Source organism: Vigna unguiculata, chromosome 8 (genome assembly GCF_037176805.1).
Source record: "Vigna unguiculata cultivar grain cowpea cultivar isolate G323 ecotype 2 chromosome 8, ASM3717680v1, whole genome shotgun sequence".
NCBI lineage: Eukaryota > Viridiplantae > Streptophyta > Magnoliopsida > Fabales > Fabaceae > Vigna > Vigna unguiculata.
In genome coordinates, this window is record NC_140799.1 from 39298589 (window position 1) to 39318529 (window position 19941).

Genomic DNA, 19941 nt, shown 5'->3' on the forward strand with positions numbered 1-19941 from the left:
AGTTATTTTAGTTTAAAAGAATAGTTAAGTTTAAGAAAAAACAGTCAAATTAAAAAAATCAAATAAAATTAGTAAAACAATTATTTTTTATTTAAAAAAATATTTAAAGAATAATATTAAGAAAAATGTATATCAAAGTAGAGAATCTTTTTTCTATAATAAGTATAGAAGTATAGTTTATTACTATAATTAATAATATACATATTTTATACACATTTATTATTTGTGAACAATGGTTTAAGAATAATCTGTCATGATTAAACCATCTGAAGTTCTGTTCATGTTAACCAAAGATAATGCATAAATGTTTGAATCAATAACATCCGGAATTTTTCAAGAGTAAAAAAAGGTTCTTATTACCATTGTTGTGTTCTTTGAAGATTTGGTCAGACAAACTAATATTATTTTCTGATGAGAAAGAGGTTGTATTCCAAACAAATACTCAGTGAAGGAACCCTTAACACAGCTATGAATCCATTTCCTGGCAGGAATAGAGAGCCATAGAGTATTGAAAGGAAATTAAACATTAAAATAATTATTCAATAACATAAACTATTCTAACAATATGTAACCTTCAATATTGTAAACAAATAATAAGAGAGTTCCAATTCCTAAAGGTAATGTGATCAGTATGTGGGTATTGATGGATCAACCTGAACAGCATAGGCATGGATTCCCCCAGAAACATTGTATACTTTCCTGAAACCCTGAAAAGTTCACAATCAACGATTCCTTTATACATTTCTTATCTTAACAACAAATGGAAAAATTGGAAATCACAGGAAACACAATGAGTGACATCATCCAAGTGTGAGTCTATATTTTATATTGTTAGAAATGAGAAAGTAGAGCACTACATAAGAATAAAAACCCATAAACCTATTGTCTTAAGGTGTTGGGTTGAGAGTGGTATCAATACCTTATGTGGTTGGACTCAGTTCTCATTAGTGTTGTATCTTCCTCGTGAAACCCTTCCTTAAAAACCTAACAAACTTATGTGTACATGAAGGTGTGCTTGTTTTGTTAAAATTATTACCAGATATTCGAAAAAAATATTATTTTGCCCCCGTCATCTTATATATTTGCTCCTCTAATTTTTCCCTCCCCTAATTCTTTACTTTTACTTTAAAAGGTCGTTGGATTGAGACTCAAAAAAATTCTAATTACTCTAACGTCTTAAATCGTCACTCAGTGACGTCTTAGAAATAAAAATATTTTACCTGTGACAGCAACCATTTGGCAACCTGTAATGACCGCATGCCATGATGACACTGCATTCAGAAGAACACAAGTTATTGAACATAATCAACACACAAAAGAAAAAAAACAATGCCAAATCAGATCCAAAGCTAATCCACTTGTGTGTGTATTGTAGCAACAAGACACCTGAACAGTAAACTACAAAAGTCTGAAAGAAAGATCAATGAATTCAAACATAGTGTTTTCTTCAATATCTCCAATGAAAGGCCTCTAAAATTCAAACTTAGACTGCAACAAAAGCAGGAACCTATTCAGAGAATTCCGGTTTCAAACTTTTATCAACTTACAACCTCCAAACAAATTAAGGAGGAACAGGAAAAGACACAACATGAACAGATATTTCAGAAAAGAACAACAATCAAGCCATGTAAAAAAACAGTAATAATTAGGATTAAAGGTCTAGTTTCTGGATACCATATAATGTTTTGGAAGAAAATCTGCACTTACCATAACGAATATATCCTTTTCAGGGTCAAATTTTGTAGTTATTTCAGGCCCCCAACTTCCGAATTGTCGGAGGGGAAGAACAGTAAATCCTTGCAAAGATGCTTTGGCCCTGTTCATGATGAGAATGTAATTTAAATGCAGATAAACTAAACACAAGCAAGAAAGGTGGATGATTCCAAAAAACCACTGCACAAGGGAAAAATAAATGCACACAAGTGTAAGGGGCAGTAAATGATATCCATGAAGTCAAAAAAATGTAGACCTTGTTCCATTTGAGATGTCAATTAGAGTTATATACCACTATAGTTTCTCTTTTTTCAAGCTAATTGCCATATCAATCTTAATTTCAATGATTACAAAATTAATTGAAGTTGAACAAGATCAAAGCCTACACTTCTTCAGGCTCTCGAACGTCAATTAATTGTGCCTCCTCCAAAAAATTGGGATCTTGAATTTTCCCATGCAGCTCATGAGGTTGAATGTCTTGAAGAATTGATTCTTCCCTGTCAGATAGAAAAATAAAATTACAAGGCATAAGAACATTCATTGTAACTAACAACAACACCCTCCAAGCATTACTCCACTGAGTGGTGCTGACTAATTGCATCAGAATACCATTTTGAAATTCCTAAAGAAAATTCAGAGAAATTAAAAACATCTAATCATCCAACTTAGAAGCATAAACCTGTAAATACCTTTCAGATAAAACCTGCAGCAGGTGCCATCCGAATTTGGTTTTGCACTTTACAACTTTGTTTAAAGGTGCACTGAACGCAGCCTCCTCAAATTCAGGAACCTATCACATTTTCACCATCAGACACCAATTTGAAATCACACAATTGTACAGTTTAAGTAAAATTAGTGGAAAAAACCATAACCAGATCACTACCCCATCTTCTTCCTTTCCAGAACCATATGATATGGCCAAATCATACTTATATCACCTACCCAGAGAAAATTTATAGTAATTATATCTGTATCCTATCCATTAAAAGTACACAGGGCATAGAAGAAATCAACTGAAACAGGTTCTCAACAAAGCACAAAAAGGTTGCAAATTCAGGAAACCCCAAAAATAAGGTTTAACCTAATCTCAAAAGCATACCATTTGACCCTTTTTGATCCATCCAAGCATTCCTCCTTCTTCTTTGGATGGGCAAACTGAATGTTCCACCGCAAGATCACTCAAATCTTCACCTGAACACAAAAACAACACATAAAAAAAAAAAAATCTAAGCCGTAGACGATTACCCTGGAAACAAACACCTTCCGAAAACTAACACTGGTCGCAGAAAATAACCGAATTCCCTCAGTATCACTAACCTGAAGAGATTTTTTGCTGAAGATCCAACAGAAGCTTCTGGTCATCTTCTTTGACCAACAAATGCTGCACCAATAGTTCCCTTGGCCTACCACCTTCAGCACCACCACTCCCAGTGCCATAAGAGGCTGAAAAATCAGATTTTTTTCATGAAAAAATTACATTTTTTTTTCATGAAAACTTTTTTACCACATAACAAGAACACATTGACACGTAACCAAATGCTATCAGAAACAAAATTAAGGGGAAAAACATAATGGGGTTTTCAGAAAATGAGTACCTGCTGCTTTGGGAGGTATGAGGGGCAAAAAGGATGAAAGAGGAATCGAAGGTGAGTGGAAGCGGAAGGTTCTAGAAAAAGTGGTGTGTGAGAGAGTATGAATGTTGAAGGATGATGAGAAGATTGAAGGAAGAAGGTAAGGTTTTGGAGTTGTCACTCCCACTCTCAGAGCACAAATTGCTCTCAACATTGACATTGTGGTTATTGATATTTCCTTCGCAAGACTAAGACTTCACCTACACTCACAACTTCATATGAACACCATTCTAATTTATCAAATATATATCACTTCTCAAGTAAACTTATATATTGACAAGTTATTTATTACATAAAATTTAATTATTTTAAGAGCACAATTTTTTTTAAATGAAATAAAAATATGTCGTAAACTATTTAAATATTCACACAAGAAGCATATTTGAAAGTTTCATATATAAAAAAATATATTTATTTATTCTAAATTTTAAAGGTTTTGTTTACAAATTTCATTATTAATTATAGTTTTGCGTGACAAAATTAAAGAGTAATACTATATTTAACTTAATTGTTAAATAAATGTTATTTATTATGTTCATTAGTGTAAATAATATCAAACGTGTGTATTTAACACGCAATTAATTATACTGTTTATTATATTTATTAAATACAGTATGTAATTTAGCTAAATCCAGTTTTACTTCATGTTGAGTGTATAATTTTAATAATTATAAAAGTTAATTGCATATTTGTTTTTAGTTTTTCAACGTTAAATAATTTTGTCCAGCATTAATATCTATAACTATATATAAAGGGGATTCCCTCTTTTGTGTCCACATTTCATAATTCCAATTTTATCCTTTACAATTTAATTATTTATTAAATTTTTAAAAATTAACGGTTACTTTTACAAGTTTTTATAAAATTATTTATTTATCTCCTTTTTCTTTTTTCTCATACTATTCATCAACAGTTATTTTTTTCATATTTTCTCCATACATTTCACTTTAATTTTTATAAATATACTTTTATTTTGTTCATTAACTTAATAACATTACAATATCATTAATTGTAAATATAATTCGAAAAATGCGTACACGCAGGCGCGATAGCGCCTGTGTTTACACTAGTATTATTTAATTACTATAACATATTAATGTATTTATTAAGATTACTAATAAACACCCTTGATATCTAACATGCACATAATTCAATTTTTTTTTATTCATTGAAGAACAATGATTTCTCAACCATTGATAATAATTTGTTGCACTTATAAATTAATTGATAACTTAGAAACATTTAAACTGATCGGTCCGACTCTATTATTTTCACCATATGATACTCAAAAAATAAATTTAAAAGTAGAAAAAATATGTTACTCAAATAATAAATTTAAAAGTAAAATATAAAGAAAATTAAATGAGTTAGAAGAAGGTCCAAATTTAAAACTAATTCAAGTAATTCGTAATATTATTTTGCAACTCACTTATTAATCTATCTAATCATAAAAGTTTGTGAGAGAAATTTTCCTTAACTAGATAACAACTTGGTAATAAGTTATTACTTTTTTAAAAATGTATTTTTTTTTTTATAATAAGTTGATTACTTTTTAAAATGCATTACTTTTTTTGGATACTCTTAGGAAGGTATAAAGGAAATATTTACACAACTAAAGTGTGGTATAAAAGACCTCATATCATCTTTAATAAAAGAATTTAAGGTTTAATGTTCAAGAGTTTTCTTTTTTATATGTTATTGAATATTTTCATTTTTATTTCACATGAATTCTTAACTCATACTTATATTACTAAAGTATTTACGGTGTAAAATTTATATATATTTAATATCATCTACATAATCATTTTTATAAATACAATCAAATCATATTTTTCATTTTTTTTTCAAGAAAAAATCTCAAAAGTTATGGGTTTCATCGTTAATAGGGAAGAATTATTTTAGTAGTAAAAAAAATATTGAATTTACAACAATTTGATTTCCTACATTCAATTACAGTACACATCGCAAACCTTAAGAGAACAGGACGAAGGTGGAATAAAATATGGAGAAGGAGGAGGGAAGAAGAAGATGGCAATTTTGATTTTTTGCATTGCTTCTAGGGTGCAATAAAGAAACATGGAGGTGCGGGGAGAACATGAACAAAATGAAGTTTATTCTCTATTCATTCTTTTTTAGCTTATACAAAAATTGAATGTCAGATATTTGTTAAAAATAAAATAAAATTATAATATATAAATAGGGATAAATCTTAACTTATTGAATTGAGATAAGATAAAATTTATCCCATTTATATGTTATAATTAAAGGTTATCTTTAACGAATATAGATCTCCAACAATCTACAATCTACATTATTTCTTTCTAACTTGAGCTTAGTTCATAAAAAACGCTTCCCAGCAATTATAAGAACAACACATTCTTTTTCCTTGTTTTAGCCACCACTGAGAAGTGAACATGAATTAGTTCCTTCTGCTGTTTTAGTGTGTTCAATGACATGTTAACTCATTCTAGGTGGAAGCTGAGAAAGAACCATTTGAAGGAGTCCATGCATAGATGAGTAAACCCAAAAGGAGAATGATGGCACCTGCCATGAAACCTGTTGGAAGAGAGGAAGCAACACCAAGGTATGGCAATGGCATGGTGAACACATAGATTGATATTGGAACTGCCACAACACAAACCCACATTCTATCAATTGGGTATGCTCATAATTTTTCACATTAGCATGTATTTGTAGATTGAAAATTTTCATCTGGGACATGGATGTGTAGTGTATTGGTCCAGGGCCATACAATAATTTTATCAAACACCTTGCGTACCTGAAAATGTGGAAGCAAGACAAGATACAACAGCTGAAGAGATTTTGAGGAGATGAAGCAGTGCAATGTTGAAACCTATGTTTACGATGATAAACAACAGAGGCAGCAGAGGAGCACCATCACATCCTGGAACCAGAAAACCCTTTCTTTCATCACCATTATCACAAAAACAGCAAGAGTAGAAAACACGGATTTTTAAGTCATCTCATCAAACAGATAATTTGAAATTGGGCGTGAAATGTTTAGGGATGAATTTTCATACAATTTTTTATCATTCATCCTGAAATTTTCACCCTCATTGACATCAAACTGAGCATTAGAAAAGGAAATGCAGCTTACCACTTGATAATGTACCAACATTTAGGAAGCAGGCTGCACCATCTTTAAGGTAATTTGGAAGCTGACTGAAGGGAATGCCCCATAATTTTGACAAGAAGGGTAGAAGAAGACATATGAATAGTGCCTATATTAAGCATATAATCTTACATTTAGGCATCTATTTTCATTTATATTGCAAATCTAAAAGATGAATTTTTCATGAAAGATTGAAGAACACTTACTTGGAAAGCAGATCCGTATGAATTGACAACAAACAAGTCCATAGAACCTCCCTGCTTAAGATAATACTGAACACTGATCAGTTTATTCCAAAACATTCAGACATATAATTAGCAGAAACATAGATTAAAACATTCACTACAGTACATACCTTCAGTTTTTGGGTTGAGTCCAAAAAGATTGTTTCCTGCAAAAATATGAAAAGGACAATGTAACTACAGAAGAATAGTTTTACAGTTGGAAAAATGCAGAAAACATTATAAACCATGATAACCTTCAGCACGGTGCCAGCTGCTTGGAGAAAAAACGAAATTATCATCAGAAGACTCCAAAACATACCACCTTCCTTCAATGAATTCCCAGCACCAGCCCCACTACAATAGTAAACAGAGGTATATAAGTACGAAGCCATAAAAACTGACATAAATTTCATATATTTTTTACCAGTAAACTCTTATAATTCACAGATTGAAGAGAAACCTTATAGTCAATTTGCTCGACAACTACCATTAATTGTGTTAAGTTGCTTAAAGACTTTCAGAATTAGTTTATTGACTAACGATCATGCATTGCTTTTACTGATACTGATAACATGAATCACCATGGTCTAAGATCCTTGATAAAATTACATGTACTTACTGACCTTGCTACAGTAACAACTACACCAATGGATACAAGAAAACACCCAAGTAGTTGGTTCACTTTATATCTTCTTCCGAGAAAAATAATAGAGAGGAGTATTTGCCACACCAGAAAAGTCTGCAAGAGAATACCTCAAATTAACTACCACCTTTGTTTTACAATTTTTTGAACACCTAAGTAAGTTCTGCATACATGAGCTAAAACAGAAACTGAACTGGTTTAGAAGATAACATTGCCAACATTATATACTAAATTTCAATATTATCTTAGACAACTATGTAATCCATTGCCTTTGCTCAAAAACAGTCATGTCATGCAGATGTAATAGTAACAGGAATTAAGAATGACCACGAGAGTGCAATTAACTGTTCGTTCCTTTTACCTGAGACAAAATTGGAATGGATGCTCCAGATAGAATTGCTGATACAAGAAAGAGCACAACAAATAACCAAATTCAGAATCTAACCTACTTGATGCTGTGAATATCAATGCTCTCCAAAACAAAGTTGATAAAAAAAATTGAAAATGTGATTCAGAAACTGAGAAAGAGTACAAAGTTACCTCCTGCAGCCATTCCAGTTGCAGCAGCAAGAGCCTCCAATAGACCAATACCAATAAACGGAGCCTTTGGCGCATTTAACATTTCATCAGTCACAATACCCGCATGATGTCGAATATACAAAATGCCAAAGTACACTATTATATATCTGAAATAAATAATGTACAATATCAAACATTCGCTGCTTCTTAAAAAGTTATTATTTTTTTAAATATTTTTTTGGATACTTTCAGAGTTGTTTACCCTTTGAACTACGTAGGAACCATTCCCAGATAATAAAAAAAAAAAAAAAAAAAAAGAATGAGAAATAATAACTGTTGGAATGTTTGATCTATGTTATAAGTGTCTATTTATTGTTACTATCATTACTTGATACAGTTTTTATATTAATTATAAATATAAAAGTATTCCCATCATAATCTATAAGTAGAATATGGTTATTAATAATATATTTCAATTATTTTGTTTTTTTTCTTTTAAAGGTAAAGTACCCGAAAGTGGCAAGTTGAGCAAGGAAGAAAGGGTACTGCTTCAAAGGAACCAAAGCCAGCTTATACAAAACCCGGTTCCCCACACCTAGCACCACCGTCGCGGCCGCCGCCGCCGCCACTTCCGCCGCCCGCTTACCACTCCCCTCCACCGATTCCCTTCCACCATCTACCGCCACCTTCCGATCCTCCACCGCGTAGGAGCAAGCCCCCACCTTCTCCTCCCTCCCTCCGGAGGCGAATGTCACCCACGCGCCGCCTCCCGCGGTGGCCCCCGCCGCCACCAACCGCATTGGCCTCCTGATGCAGTAACTGTAACGCAGCCCGCTTACCCCGGCGGGGCGCCGTAACTGAGCCCGTCCGACCGATGCGGCGGCGCCGGCGGCGGATAACCGCCGGCTTAGTGAAGCCATGGTTAGAATGAATAATTGTGTCGCAAAAACAATTCAGAAGTGAGAACTGAATGCAGTGAAGCGATCAAAACAGGAAATTTAGTTTGGGTTGGAGAAATTGAGGAATCAAATCAATAGAACAACATCAGTTTCAGTTATTACTAACGAATTTGAAGTTGTGTATGCCACAACACGACCTTGTCTTTGATTTAACATTATTGCTACGTCACATCAATGTTGGTCTTCTTATAATAGCCACCACAAATACCATTTGTATTTTTCCACCTTTATTTAATCTCACTTATTGCTATCTTTTGTATTAAAGGTATAATTTTAACCATGTTAGCTAGTTTTTTAATGATCTTTCATGAAATATTAAATATATTGCATTTACATGATCGTGGAGAATATCAAGATAGATAATATTGAGGATGCATTTAAATTTCAGATGAAATATTATATGGCTTTAGTTTCACTTAATTTAAGTTTCCAACTAAAATCTTAACACCTTTTCATAATTATTTCTTTGACCAAAATAAAAGCACTATATAATAATTCTTTTATAAAAAATGCCTCTTGGACATGTATTGAGTGTCGTGACGAAGTTGAAGACTTTGTTGTGGAGGAGAAAGTGCGAATTATTTGTAATCATAGCATGGTTATTGTATTGTTACTAGTGAAGATTTTATATTCAAAATCTTTGTTTATTTGAGATCGGAATTCTTACATGAATTTAAAGATAAGGTCAATTTATAATATATAAGTAAATGTAATTTTTATCTTATATGTTAGTTTTGTAAAATTGATTTAGATTTAAAATTTATTTCTAATATTTAACACTATTATTAATTGCAATATTCTTTTGAATTGTGACATAATAAGACAATTATTTTATTTTATTTTTCATATACCTTCTTTATTGAGGGGGACTCAAATTTGAAACTGACTTCTTCTCGGAGTTTGAGAAATCTGGTGTTGTTGAATGATTCCAAAGGAATGGTTATCATCTGTCATGTTGCAATGAATTTACCATCCTTTTCCATTTTTAAAATCATAAATTCTTCAAAGAAATAAATAGACTGAATTGTTTTTCTAAAAGTGCCCATGCAACCAAATAAGTGCATTCTTGTTTTTTCTTTTACTTTTTTCAAGAAAAAAAAAATGTTTTCTTCAATAAAGTAATTACTTGGTATGACTGTTAACATGTTTTGGTGTATTTATTTAGGAAATAGAAGAAAAAACTAATTATTTTAAGTTTAAACAAACTGAAAATAGTTTATGAGTTAAATATGTTTACTAATTTTAATTTATTATAAAAAATTATGTCTTGTCTTTAAATCAAACAAATAACTTTTAAAATTTTGCAAACTTCGGAAACACTTATTCTGAGTTTACAAAGAATGAATATTCCCTTGTTCTGTGTTTGCGAGTCTCGTTTTCTATAGAATAAAAAACACTTTAATTAAAAGTATAATAAGTTATGAGTAGAGAAACTTAAATCGAATAATTAACATTTTTTACGGCTTCACAAGTTATATGAACAAAAAACAAAAATTTTAAAATATCCCTGTCAAAACTAATAATATAAATTATAGAGGAAATTTTTTTAATCCTATTAATCTTCTAATTTGACTTTTCCTTCTAGTGTGACTTTTTAAGTATGCATGCATTTCGCACTTTGTTGACTCTTTTTTTTTTCTTTCCCAAAAGTTGATTTTCTCCTTCTACTATCAGACAAATTAAACATTTTATTGACTCGATTTGTGATAAATTAAACATAAAATAGTATAAGTAATCAACTACAATTTTAATTCCTGAAATAAATAAATATGAATGTTCTTTTTATGGATTATTTTTTTCTATTTTAAAATACGGCACTACGAGCGCACCTAAATTCTCTGATGTGATATGTTATTTGCATCAGAAAATTGCTTTATATGAACTTTATCGAAAAAAAAAAAAAAAAAAAAGCTTTCGGCGCAGATATTCTTTTTTCTTTCTAACAACTCATATTACAAGATACTCCACCCAAAACAAAGAATATTATATTTAGGAAAGATATTTAATTTAGTTTAATTTTTATTTATTTATTAGGATTAAATATATTTTTGTCCATCAAATTTCAGTGAATCTTGGTATTAGTCTATTTTTGAAATTTTATACCAATCTAGTCTTTTATCTCTAGAAATACGTAAATTTAGTCTTTCATACCAAATTTTGTTAAGTTTATTTGACATTTTAAACGCATTTTATGATAATATTTGAGTTAACGTTAAAGCGAAAATGTGTCAAACGGGATAAACAATTCAAAAACTATCATAAAATACGCTTGAAACGTAAGATAAACTTAAAAAAAATGGTTAAAAGGACTAAATTTACATATTTTGTAAAATAAATGACTAAACTGGTCAAAAATTTTAAAAAATGACTGATTTCAATTTTTATTAAAATTTGATGGACTAAAAACATATTTAAACCTATTTATTACTACGTGTAAACTAAAATGATTAAATAAAAAAAATACAAATGTTTTATTAAATTGAAATAAATTTATTATATTGACTATTTTATTTTCAAATTTAACATATAGTAAGAAAAAAAAAAATGATCTCTTATTTTTCTTATACCTTTTTTTTTCTAGGTAGACAAAGAAAATGATATCGAATTTCCAAGTTAAATAAATCATTGTAATTTACGTGAATTCAGTGGATTAGGTGACGCGAACGTTTAGTTAAATGAATTAAATGTAGTTTCTCTGAAGATCAATGCAAGGAAATCTAAAAAACAAATGATTTTAGAAAATAATTTCATTCATGGATACTTTATATTTATTTTTGATTTTATTTTCAACAAGTCTGTTTATTCTCACTATTTCAACCGCATGGCAAGTAAAACCCAGAGAATGTTCAAAAAATTAATGCGGAGGATAATTAAGAAATAAAGTACATTCAGTAAACAAAATTAAGGAAAATAATTGAGACCAATCAGTGATTCTTTTATTTTATTCAATTCAAAAACATCGATTAACCATTTACAAATTTATTAAATATTTATATAATTAAATATATTTTTAAAATATATATGTTCAATGTAAATATACATTTAAAAAAATGATGGAGTATTTGATGGTTGGCCCTATCACAACGTGTATATGAAGGTATATTAAGGTGGGAGCACGTGATAAGTGCGGCTAACCAATCACCACATCAATCAAATGAAGACAAATTTCTTTTATTAACACCGCTATCATCTAAAAAAAACTCGTTTATAAATGATGAATAATTCAAATTCACTTCTTCTACAATTTAAAGATAAAATTTTCGGTTAAATGTGTTTTTTAATTTTTAACTTTAAAAAAAATTAAAATTAATTTATTTCTGAAATTTTGACTTAATTTAGTCTTTCAACTTTAAAACTATGTGAATTTAGTTCTTTTAACTTCTGTTGTTAAATTATTTAAAGTTTCAAACGTATTTCATTATATCAATTGAGTTGTTTATACCATTTCACACATTTTTTCTTTTACGTTAATTAATAAACTATCATAAAACACATTTCAAACATCAAATAAATTTGAGCATTTGAATGTCTCCAAGTACCCACTCCTTAGTCGATCAAAACATTAATCTGTTTGTGGACATCTCAAACATTCAAGCAGGAGTAATCAAGACATCTTAAGACAACTCGATTCCATACAATAACAACATGCATACATATATAAACCACACATAAATCTATACAACTAAAAATCTTCATCAAGTAATCTTTACTAACACATTTAGGAAGAAACATCACATTCTATAAGACACTAACACAATTATCATATAAATATATATTTGAGCTTGATAGGTATAGAGTTAATTTGAGACATAAAATTTCATATCTATATCGTACAAAATGTATAACAAACTCCCTTTTTGTGTCGTAAGTCTTATATTTTTATTCATATGATTTAGATTATTGGTGAGGTTAAAATCTCTACCATAAGTTTCAATACACAAAACAAAAACAATATTTATACATTCCATCAACACCAATTTACACATATTTTGGTTTCAAAATGGTGTTTTTCTTTTCTCTTCAGAGGCCAAAACAAATAATAACTTATCAAATGCTCCAACTGAAAATCGATTGAATCAAGTTTACTAATTATAGAAACAAGAATACCATCAAACAATAATTACATGTATATATCTCTACTAACAGTATCAAATCAACCAAATTAAAACATAAATTTCACAAACAAGTCATTTCATTTAATTCATCAATTTCAACATATCCAAATGAGATTTAAACCACAATTTCATACCAAAAAGAATAATTTTTTTAAATAACCAACTTTCCTTACCTGACTAAGAGCACAAAATAGAATAATTTTCACCCAAGTACTTCTAATTTTCACAAAAAAAGCTCAAATCAATTATTTGATCACACCCTAATAAAATTAAACCGTTCACCAAGAACTCTTATACCAAACATGTAATCTTAAAGACTACACATGCATGCCAAAGACTTCAAACGACTTAAAAAAAATTAAAAGATGAACTTATTTTGTCAACAATTTAATCAAATAAAAAGTCAGGCCTCACGACCAATAGTGCTATAGTATGTTTTGATCTTCAAACAGAAAGGTAGAAAGATTAAGAACTTAGAGAAAAGTAGAATGTTCTATCTTTTAGATAGATAATAGCTTTTACAAATTGTACGAGACTAAACTGATTTTTATTTGGCTAAACTACTCTTTTGATTCTGATTTTTTTTTTAAGTGATTAAATTTGATCATTATTGTTAGTTTTTCACAAATGGGGTTAAAGTCAATACTACGTCTCAATTTTGGGTTATTTTTATTTTTATTTTTTTAATGTTTAATTTTTTTACACATGTCACTCAACATTTGTGCCATGTTGGTTGATAGAGTCTCAATTTGGTTCATATATTTAATTTTAGTTTTAATTTAGTTCCTTTTTTTTATAAAAATGAAGCAATATTATCACTCCTTAAGTTGAGACTAAATTTACTTTTTATATAATTTTATGTTGATATTTCTACTACTATTAAAAATTGTAAAATTAACTTTAAAATTTATACGAAATACATGTTTCAGATCATGTTAGTTAAAGTTTGAAGGTGATTCTTAAATTTAGCGTGAAACATAACACAAATTATGCAACAAAAAACACATGATCAAATTAAAATTAATAAGTTGAATAGTATAACTCATAAGATTCAAGTATTAACTCTACCAATTCACCCATGTGAGTCATCGTAAAAATTTCATATAGATTTTAAATTTTGTTTAAAACTACTTCTATAAATATTTAATAAAAATGTCAATTTTAGTAAAAATAATTGAAGATTTATACAAAATTGAAATCGAGTCTCAATTTAAAAAAAGATAATATTGCTTCACTTCTACTAAAATTAGGACTAAATTAAAATTAAAAAATAAATGTAGAGACCAAATTGAGACTTTGCCCACGTGGCACAACCTTGTAGTGACATGCATAAAAAATTAAAAAAATCACAAATTGACACATAACACCGACTTTAACACGTTTGTGAAAACTAACAACCAAATTGAATCACTCTTAAAAAAATAATGACTAAATTTAGATAAAATAAATATGAAGGACCAACTTCACGCTTATTAACAAAAACAATCACAAAAAAAAGTAATTTAGCCTTTTTATTCATACTAAAGCTTTTTAATAATAAAATAATTGAGTTATTATAAAAGTTTTATCTCACTTTTGTTTGTTTAAAATATGAATTTGAGGGAAAGTGAATGAGTGATGAACTTGAGAGGATAAAAAAGATATTTATATTATATTATTAATTACAAGGGATAAAGAGACTAGAATGAAAATATTTTAAAAGAAAATAAATTAAAGTTTATAAATTATTTAATGAATATGATAGATAGCACGTAAAAATTTGAATTTCTATTAATCTCACGATTATTTTTTCACAAATCACCTCAAATCTCGCAATTTCATAACATTGTATTAGTGTAAAGTGTTTTATACGGTCTTACATACTATCTAGTTATTAACAAAATATATTAATATACCTTCTTGAATAACAAATGTTAAAACTTAACACTAAACAACATTATCAGTACCTTACATTGATTAACTAACATTATCATCAACCAAGAATTTTATTTTCTATTTATATTTGGAAAATATAATAAAAGTGAACAAAAATTGTTTAATTTTTAAAAAATTAAATACCAAATATGTAATTAGTTTTTGTACATAAAGTAAAATCAGACATTTACAAAATTTCAGAGATAAAAGAATTATAGGGATCTGAATTTAAGAACAAAAACTAAGAATTTTCAATATAACATTAATGCTCGAATTGTATATTACAACATTAAAGTGGACATGCACCCCATCCTTATTTATACAACCATACTCTTACAATTTTTTATTTGAATCTCCATCTTTTATAGCTAAAATATCCAATTTAATTATTAGAATTACATATTAATTTATTAGAGACGTAATAGTTGGTGTTGAAAATTTATTTCATTATTATAACACCATTTTTTAAGTAATATTACTATATTATTAAGAGAGTACGTGGCAACAGCTGGAAGTAAGACGTGGCTGAGAAATAAAATATTATTAAGCTTAAACATTAATCTTTTCATCATCAACATTATGATTGAATAAATTTTGGAAGAAAAGAAAGACCTTCGATTATAGAAATATTAAAACAATTAATTTAAATATCACGAAAGTAATTTCACTCAATTTTGAATGGTAACTAAAATAAATAACAGAGGGAAACAAATTTTGACGGCAATTTTAAAATCCGAAGACAATAATTAAATTCCAATCAGAAAGCAGAAGGTAGTGATGATGGTAAAAGCAAAAAGTCAAAAAGAAAGGGACACTTGATGAACAGGAGTGGAAGAAGAAGAGAATAGAAGAGAAGAGCGTTTGGTGCTGTGTTGTGTTGTGTTGCCGCTTTTCGATTGATTCACCGATCGGAACCGAATGGGGATTCTGTACGCGCTGGTAGGTCGCGGATCGGTGGTGCTGGCGGAGTACAGCGGCACCACCACCAACGCCAGCGCAATCGCGCGGCAGATTCTCGAGAAGATCCCAGGCAACAACGACACGCACGTTTCCTACTCTCAGGATCGCTACATCTTCCACGTTAAACGCACCGATGGACTCACCGTTCTCTGCATGGCTGACGACACTGCCGGCAGTGCGTTTTCCGATCTGTTCACTTCTCCTTCTGTAAAACCTAAATCCATCACTTGTTCGCTTTTAATGTTTTGAATTCATTCGTTGCAGGGAGACTTCCTTTCGCATTTCTCGAGGATATTCATCAGAAGTTCGTCCGGACTTACGGACGAGCCGTTCACTCCGCGCAGCCTTACGGAATGAACGAGGAGTTCTCTAGGGTTTTGAATCAGCAGATGGAGTATTACTCCAGCGATCCTAACGCCGATAGGATCAATCGGCTCAAAGGTGAAATGTCTCAGGTGTGGTGGTTTTTCTCTTCGGTTTTTTGAGTAATTGAAAATTTAGAACTGATTGTTTGGCGAGTGTGTGGCTAATCAACACTGACAGTGGTAATCAGTGAGTCAATAGGTTGTGTAATTACATTTTTGCATCAATTCCACTTCATTTCATCCTTGTTTAGTAATTCAACACTGCCCAAGTTAAATGAGCTTGGTACTGGACCAATAAATTTATAATTAATGGAACAGATACATCTAATAATGATTAGTCAGCGGCGTTTCTATTTGATATATGTTCTAAGAGAGTCCTGCACTGACCTGCACTTTGACTTTTACATTTTATACTTTGGTCTAGTTTGGATAAGCTTCTATATAAACACTTAAAAGAGAATAAACAGAGAAATAGAATTTATCGAACTTCTCCGTTTAAGTTAAAATCCTGTTATGCTCTATAGCTTTTGGAGAAGTTTTGATTAGAGAGCTTCCGAAAAAGTAGAGGTGTATAAGACTAAGTTAATTTTAAGTTTTTAATTTGTGAGAGAAGCTGGATTTATTTACCACTTTATTTTATTTTCCCTTGTGTATTTGTTTAGAATTTTTTCCGAACCGAGCCTTATTTGTTGTTCACTTGGTTGAGCCTTATTTGTTGTTCACTTGGTTGTTTTGCTCTCATGTTTGTGTTCTCTTATCTTCTGGGTTCTTTAACAGGTACGAAATGTCATGATAGAAAATATTGACAAAGTTTTAGATAGAGGTGATCGGTTGGAGTTGCTGGTGGATAAAACTGCCAATATGCAAGGAAATACATTTCGTTTCAGGAAGCAAGCTCGCCGCTTCAGAAGCACCGTCTGGTGGAGAAATGTCAAGCTCACGTATGTTCTCAATCTAAAACTCAGTCATGTTAGCTGAACTTACAATGAAAAACTTCAGTCTTTTGAATGAATTTGAAACCTCATCTCCATTCTTTTTGTATCATTTCTTGCATGATTAACTGGACTTTCCTAAATGCTGATAGTAGAATTTCAGAGGACTTTGACGGAAACCACCTTGGCTTAAACTTTGGTTGAAACTTGAAGTGTTGGTAAAACCTTCTAAGTGTGCTAAAGTAATTTTCTTGGTAGAAGTAATTTCACTTGTAAAAGTATATAAGAAGAAAAAGTATTATAGAAAGGAAGAGGTAGAATTGAAAAAGGTTGGAGGATAAGAAATCCTCAACAAAGACCAAAGTAGAGAAAAAACAGAGACAAATAGAAGCTCCTAGAAACTAGTTAAAGTAGGAGAGTTGTGTAGTCTCCTTGCTGTCCAATACCGATACACTTGAAGAGGTGAAAATGGTTTTATCTCGTAAAAATGTAGAGGTGAGGACACAGCCTTGAAGATGTGGGTTTTCCTATCAAACCCACAAATTCGCATAAACAGTGCATTGCCACAACATTTTTATGTTTCTTCTTCTTACCAAGCCTTTCAAAATGAATGTATAGAAATTGATCCAGTGAACTAAAAAACACCCATGCCTCACCAAAATTATCTAAAAGTTCATTCCAAAACTATTATGCATCCGAGTGATGGAAAAATAAAGGTGTCGTACTTCAAAGTTAGATCTAGCTTCTTTGGTGTCTGAAAATCACACTTTCTAATAACAACAACAGTACCAGTATAAACCTATGGGTATTAATTTGGACATGTTCTAATTGTTTCAATGGTTCAAAATTAATTGTATAAAAACCAATTCTAGGCAACTTTATGACAAATGGGCCCTTGGTTGAACACATTTAAGGGGAAGGGCCATGCGAGGGTGTCTAACTTGCAACATATAAGGTTTCCAAGAAACCCAAAAATAGTATTATCATGAAGGTTCCATATTCTCATATGATATAAAGTTATAATTGGCAAGCTATATTTGCATGACAAATCCCCCTACATTCTATTGATTTTTATGTTATTGAGAGAGCAACATCATTTTTAAATATAATAAATGTTAAGTTTTTGTGTGGTGAGAGTTCCATTAAGTAGAATTTGAATTCACTTCTACTAGATTTAGGATAATTTCAAATAGCAGGCAACAAACTGTTTCAATTGTAAATCCTTGTCATAACTTCATTAATCAATCTTTAACTAAAGTTAGAGGAGTCTCTGTTTTTGGGTCTTACTGACTAAACCGTTGCATGTTGCAGGATTGCACTTATTGTCCTCCTACTCGTGATAGTTTATATTGTGCTGGCTTTTGTTTGCCATGGGCCCGCGCTACCATCTTGCTTTTAGTGAAGGATTGGCAAGTGAATTCTATGTGTGCTTCCTTGTCGTCTTCAACTTGCAGACGTCACTTCTTTTTTATCTGCCTCTGATTTGCGGATTCCATTTCTTCAACTATATTACTGGGTTGTCCACTTTTCTGCTACTGAAGTTCTTGCCATAGATTGAAGTGTTTTCTTTTTTTTCATATAAAGTTTGAGGGGGCAGAAAACTTATGTCATTTACTGTATTCTCATACCAGCCCAAAGATTTTAGTTGATGTACAGTGTTGCAGCTTGAGGGTGTCAATGTGTCATGAATGTTCTCTTGTTCAAGACGGGAAAGGGCAAGTCTTAAATTCCATTTGTTTCTTCATAGCTCAGCGAACCGGTATTCTTAAACTTCTCGGCCCTTGTTCTCTCTGTGAAATTGATGCACGTGAACTGCATGAGCTTAATGTATATTTTTCTTTTTAATTTATCCGTCTTCCCCTGTTTTTAACGTTCTTGCTGAACCTTAAGATTGCACAAGTTGCTATAAATCAATTCATAATGATATTTTAACCTATTTTTCTGATCTACTTTTATTCACTATTCTAATTATTTTTAGATTATCACATCATAACATTAAAAAAAATTAAAAATAGATAATTAAAACGTGATTGGAATTGTGGGATAAAAATGGATCAGAAAGTAGATTAAAATGTCATTGTATTAAATGAAATCGTCTAAATTTTGAAAAAGAAAAGTTTGTTGACGGTGGACCATGAAACAACTGTTCCAAGTTAGCCATATTTTTGAGCTGTAAGAGACCATCTCTGACGTTTGTGACAGCATGTTTGGATCTGTCTGTCTAGCCAGAAAGCTAATAAACGCGAGTTGAAGAAAGCAACGGTGTGAAGTAATTCATGCGCGTCACTTTTTTTACCGTTAATGAACAACTATTGTGGCGGTACAAAATACTCATTCTTCCTCGGGACGTTTATCGTTATGAAAAAATACAGCAAAACCATAAAGCCAATCTAAACCAAATTATAGAAATTCATTTACTTTTATTCAGATTCTTGTACATGAAACCAAATATATAATGTTAACTAAAAGAAACAAGAAAATGAACAAAATTATAGAATGAAAATGCACATCGTACGCTTTATCATTATTGAACACTCCAAAGCATCCAAATACACTATTGATGAAAGAAGAGTCTTGTCGCAATGAAAAACAAAAACTTATCAATTAGTCTACCATTGAATCCAAGAATCATGCTCTTCTTAATATCACACCATTTAAATCATTTACATTTGTTCATTTCTCGATGACTTTTGCTCTACTTACCAATCCACCATTAATCATTGTTATTTAGGTTACACAGATAAAATCTTTCGTACAGAGATAAATCATCATTTCATTAATCAACATGTTCTTACCATAGTTCTTCAGTTTATTTTTCGTTGACACTCTTAAT

General features: G+C 30.5%; 3 protein-coding genes across 6 annotated transcripts; 1 reads left to right on the forward strand and 2 right to left on the reverse strand.

Moving 5' to 3' along the window:
• Nucleotides 1-446: 446 nt before the first annotated feature.
• Nucleotides 447-3585, reverse strand: LOC114193666 (rhodanese-like domain-containing protein / PPIC-type PPIASE domain-containing protein). Its single transcript, XM_028083554.2, has 8 exons — nt 3309-3585; nt 3031-3156; nt 2813-2904; nt 2403-2503; nt 2100-2210; nt 1708-1816; nt 1221-1271; nt 447-707 (listed from the first exon to the last, which is right to left on the reverse strand). Exons 1-8 carry the CDS (start codon nt 3502-3504, stop codon nt 627-629), a joined length of 867 nt encoding a protein of 288 aa, XP_027939355.1. The 5' UTR covers nt 3505-3585; the 3' UTR covers nt 447-626.
• Nucleotides 3586-5440: 1855 nt separating this feature from the next.
• LOC114193590 (protein CLT3, chloroplastic-like) lies at nt 5441-8975 on the reverse strand. Of its 4 annotated transcripts, none has more exons than XM_028083454.2 (10): nt 8374-8973; nt 7885-8030; nt 7706-7743; nt 7325-7440; nt 6956-7055; nt 6833-6868; nt 6684-6749; nt 6463-6586; nt 6124-6249; nt 5441-5969 (listed from the first exon to the last, which is right to left on the reverse strand). In XM_028083454.2, exons 1-10 carry the CDS (start codon nt 8781-8783, stop codon nt 5812-5814), a joined length of 1320 nt encoding a protein of 439 aa, XP_027939255.2. In that variant the 5' UTR covers nt 8784-8973; the 3' UTR covers nt 5441-5811. The 4 variants fall into 4 exon arrangements, with proteins under 4 accessions (XP_027939255.2, XP_027939256.2, XP_027939260.2 ...); XM_028083455.2 differs by having other exon boundaries at nt 6684-6734; nt 8374-8972; XM_028083459.2 differs by lacking the exon at nt 7325-7440 and having other exon boundaries at nt 7885-7948; nt 8374-8975.
• A 6656-nt stretch (nt 8976-15631) lies between these two features.
• Nucleotides 15632-18957, forward strand: LOC114195409 (vesicle-associated membrane protein 711). Its single transcript, XM_028085871.2, has 4 exons — nt 15632-15986; nt 16076-16266; nt 16954-17117; nt 18420-18957. Exons 1-4 carry the CDS (start codon nt 15770-15772, stop codon nt 18505-18507), a joined length of 660 nt encoding a protein of 219 aa, XP_027941672.1. The 5' UTR covers nt 15632-15769; the 3' UTR covers nt 18508-18957.
• The last annotated feature ends 984 nt before the right edge of the window (nt 18958-19941 follow it).

Coding starts and splice junctions, on each gene's coding strand:
- LOC114195409 (XM_028085871.2), top strand. CDS start 15,770: ATGGGGATTCTGTACGCGCTGGTAGGTCGCGGATCGGTGGTGCTGGCG. Junction 15,987..16,075: donor GGCTGACGACACTGCCGGCA/GTGCGTTTTCCG, acceptor CATTCGTTGCAG/GGAGACTTCCTTTCGCATTT. Junction 17,118..18,419: donor TGGAGAAATGTCAAGCTCAC/GTATGTTCTCAA, acceptor TGCATGTTGCAG/GATTGCACTTATTGTCCTCC.
- LOC114193666 (XM_028083554.2), bottom strand. CDS start 3,504: ATGTCAATGTTGAGAGCAATTTGTGCTCTGAGAGTGGGAGTGACAACT. Junction 1,272..1,707: donor AAAAGGATATATTCGTTATG/GTAAGTGCAGAT, acceptor TTCTGAATGCAG/TGTCATCATGGCATGCGGTC. Junction 708..1,220: donor CCAAATGGTTGCTGTCACAG/GTAAAATATTTT, acceptor TGAACTTTTCAG/GGTTTCAGGAAAGTATACAA.
- LOC114193590 (XM_028083454.2), bottom strand. CDS start 8,783: ATGGCTTCACTAAGCCGGCGGTTATCCGCCGCCGGCGCCGCCGCATCG. Junction 7,744..7,884: donor AACTGGAATGGCTGCAGGAG/GTAACTTTGTAC, acceptor TTCTTGTATCAG/CAATTCTATCTGGAGCATCC. Junction 7,441..7,705: donor CCATTCCAATTTTGTCTCAG/GTAAAAGGAACG, acceptor ATTCTCTTGCAG/ACTTTTCTGGTGTGGCAAAT.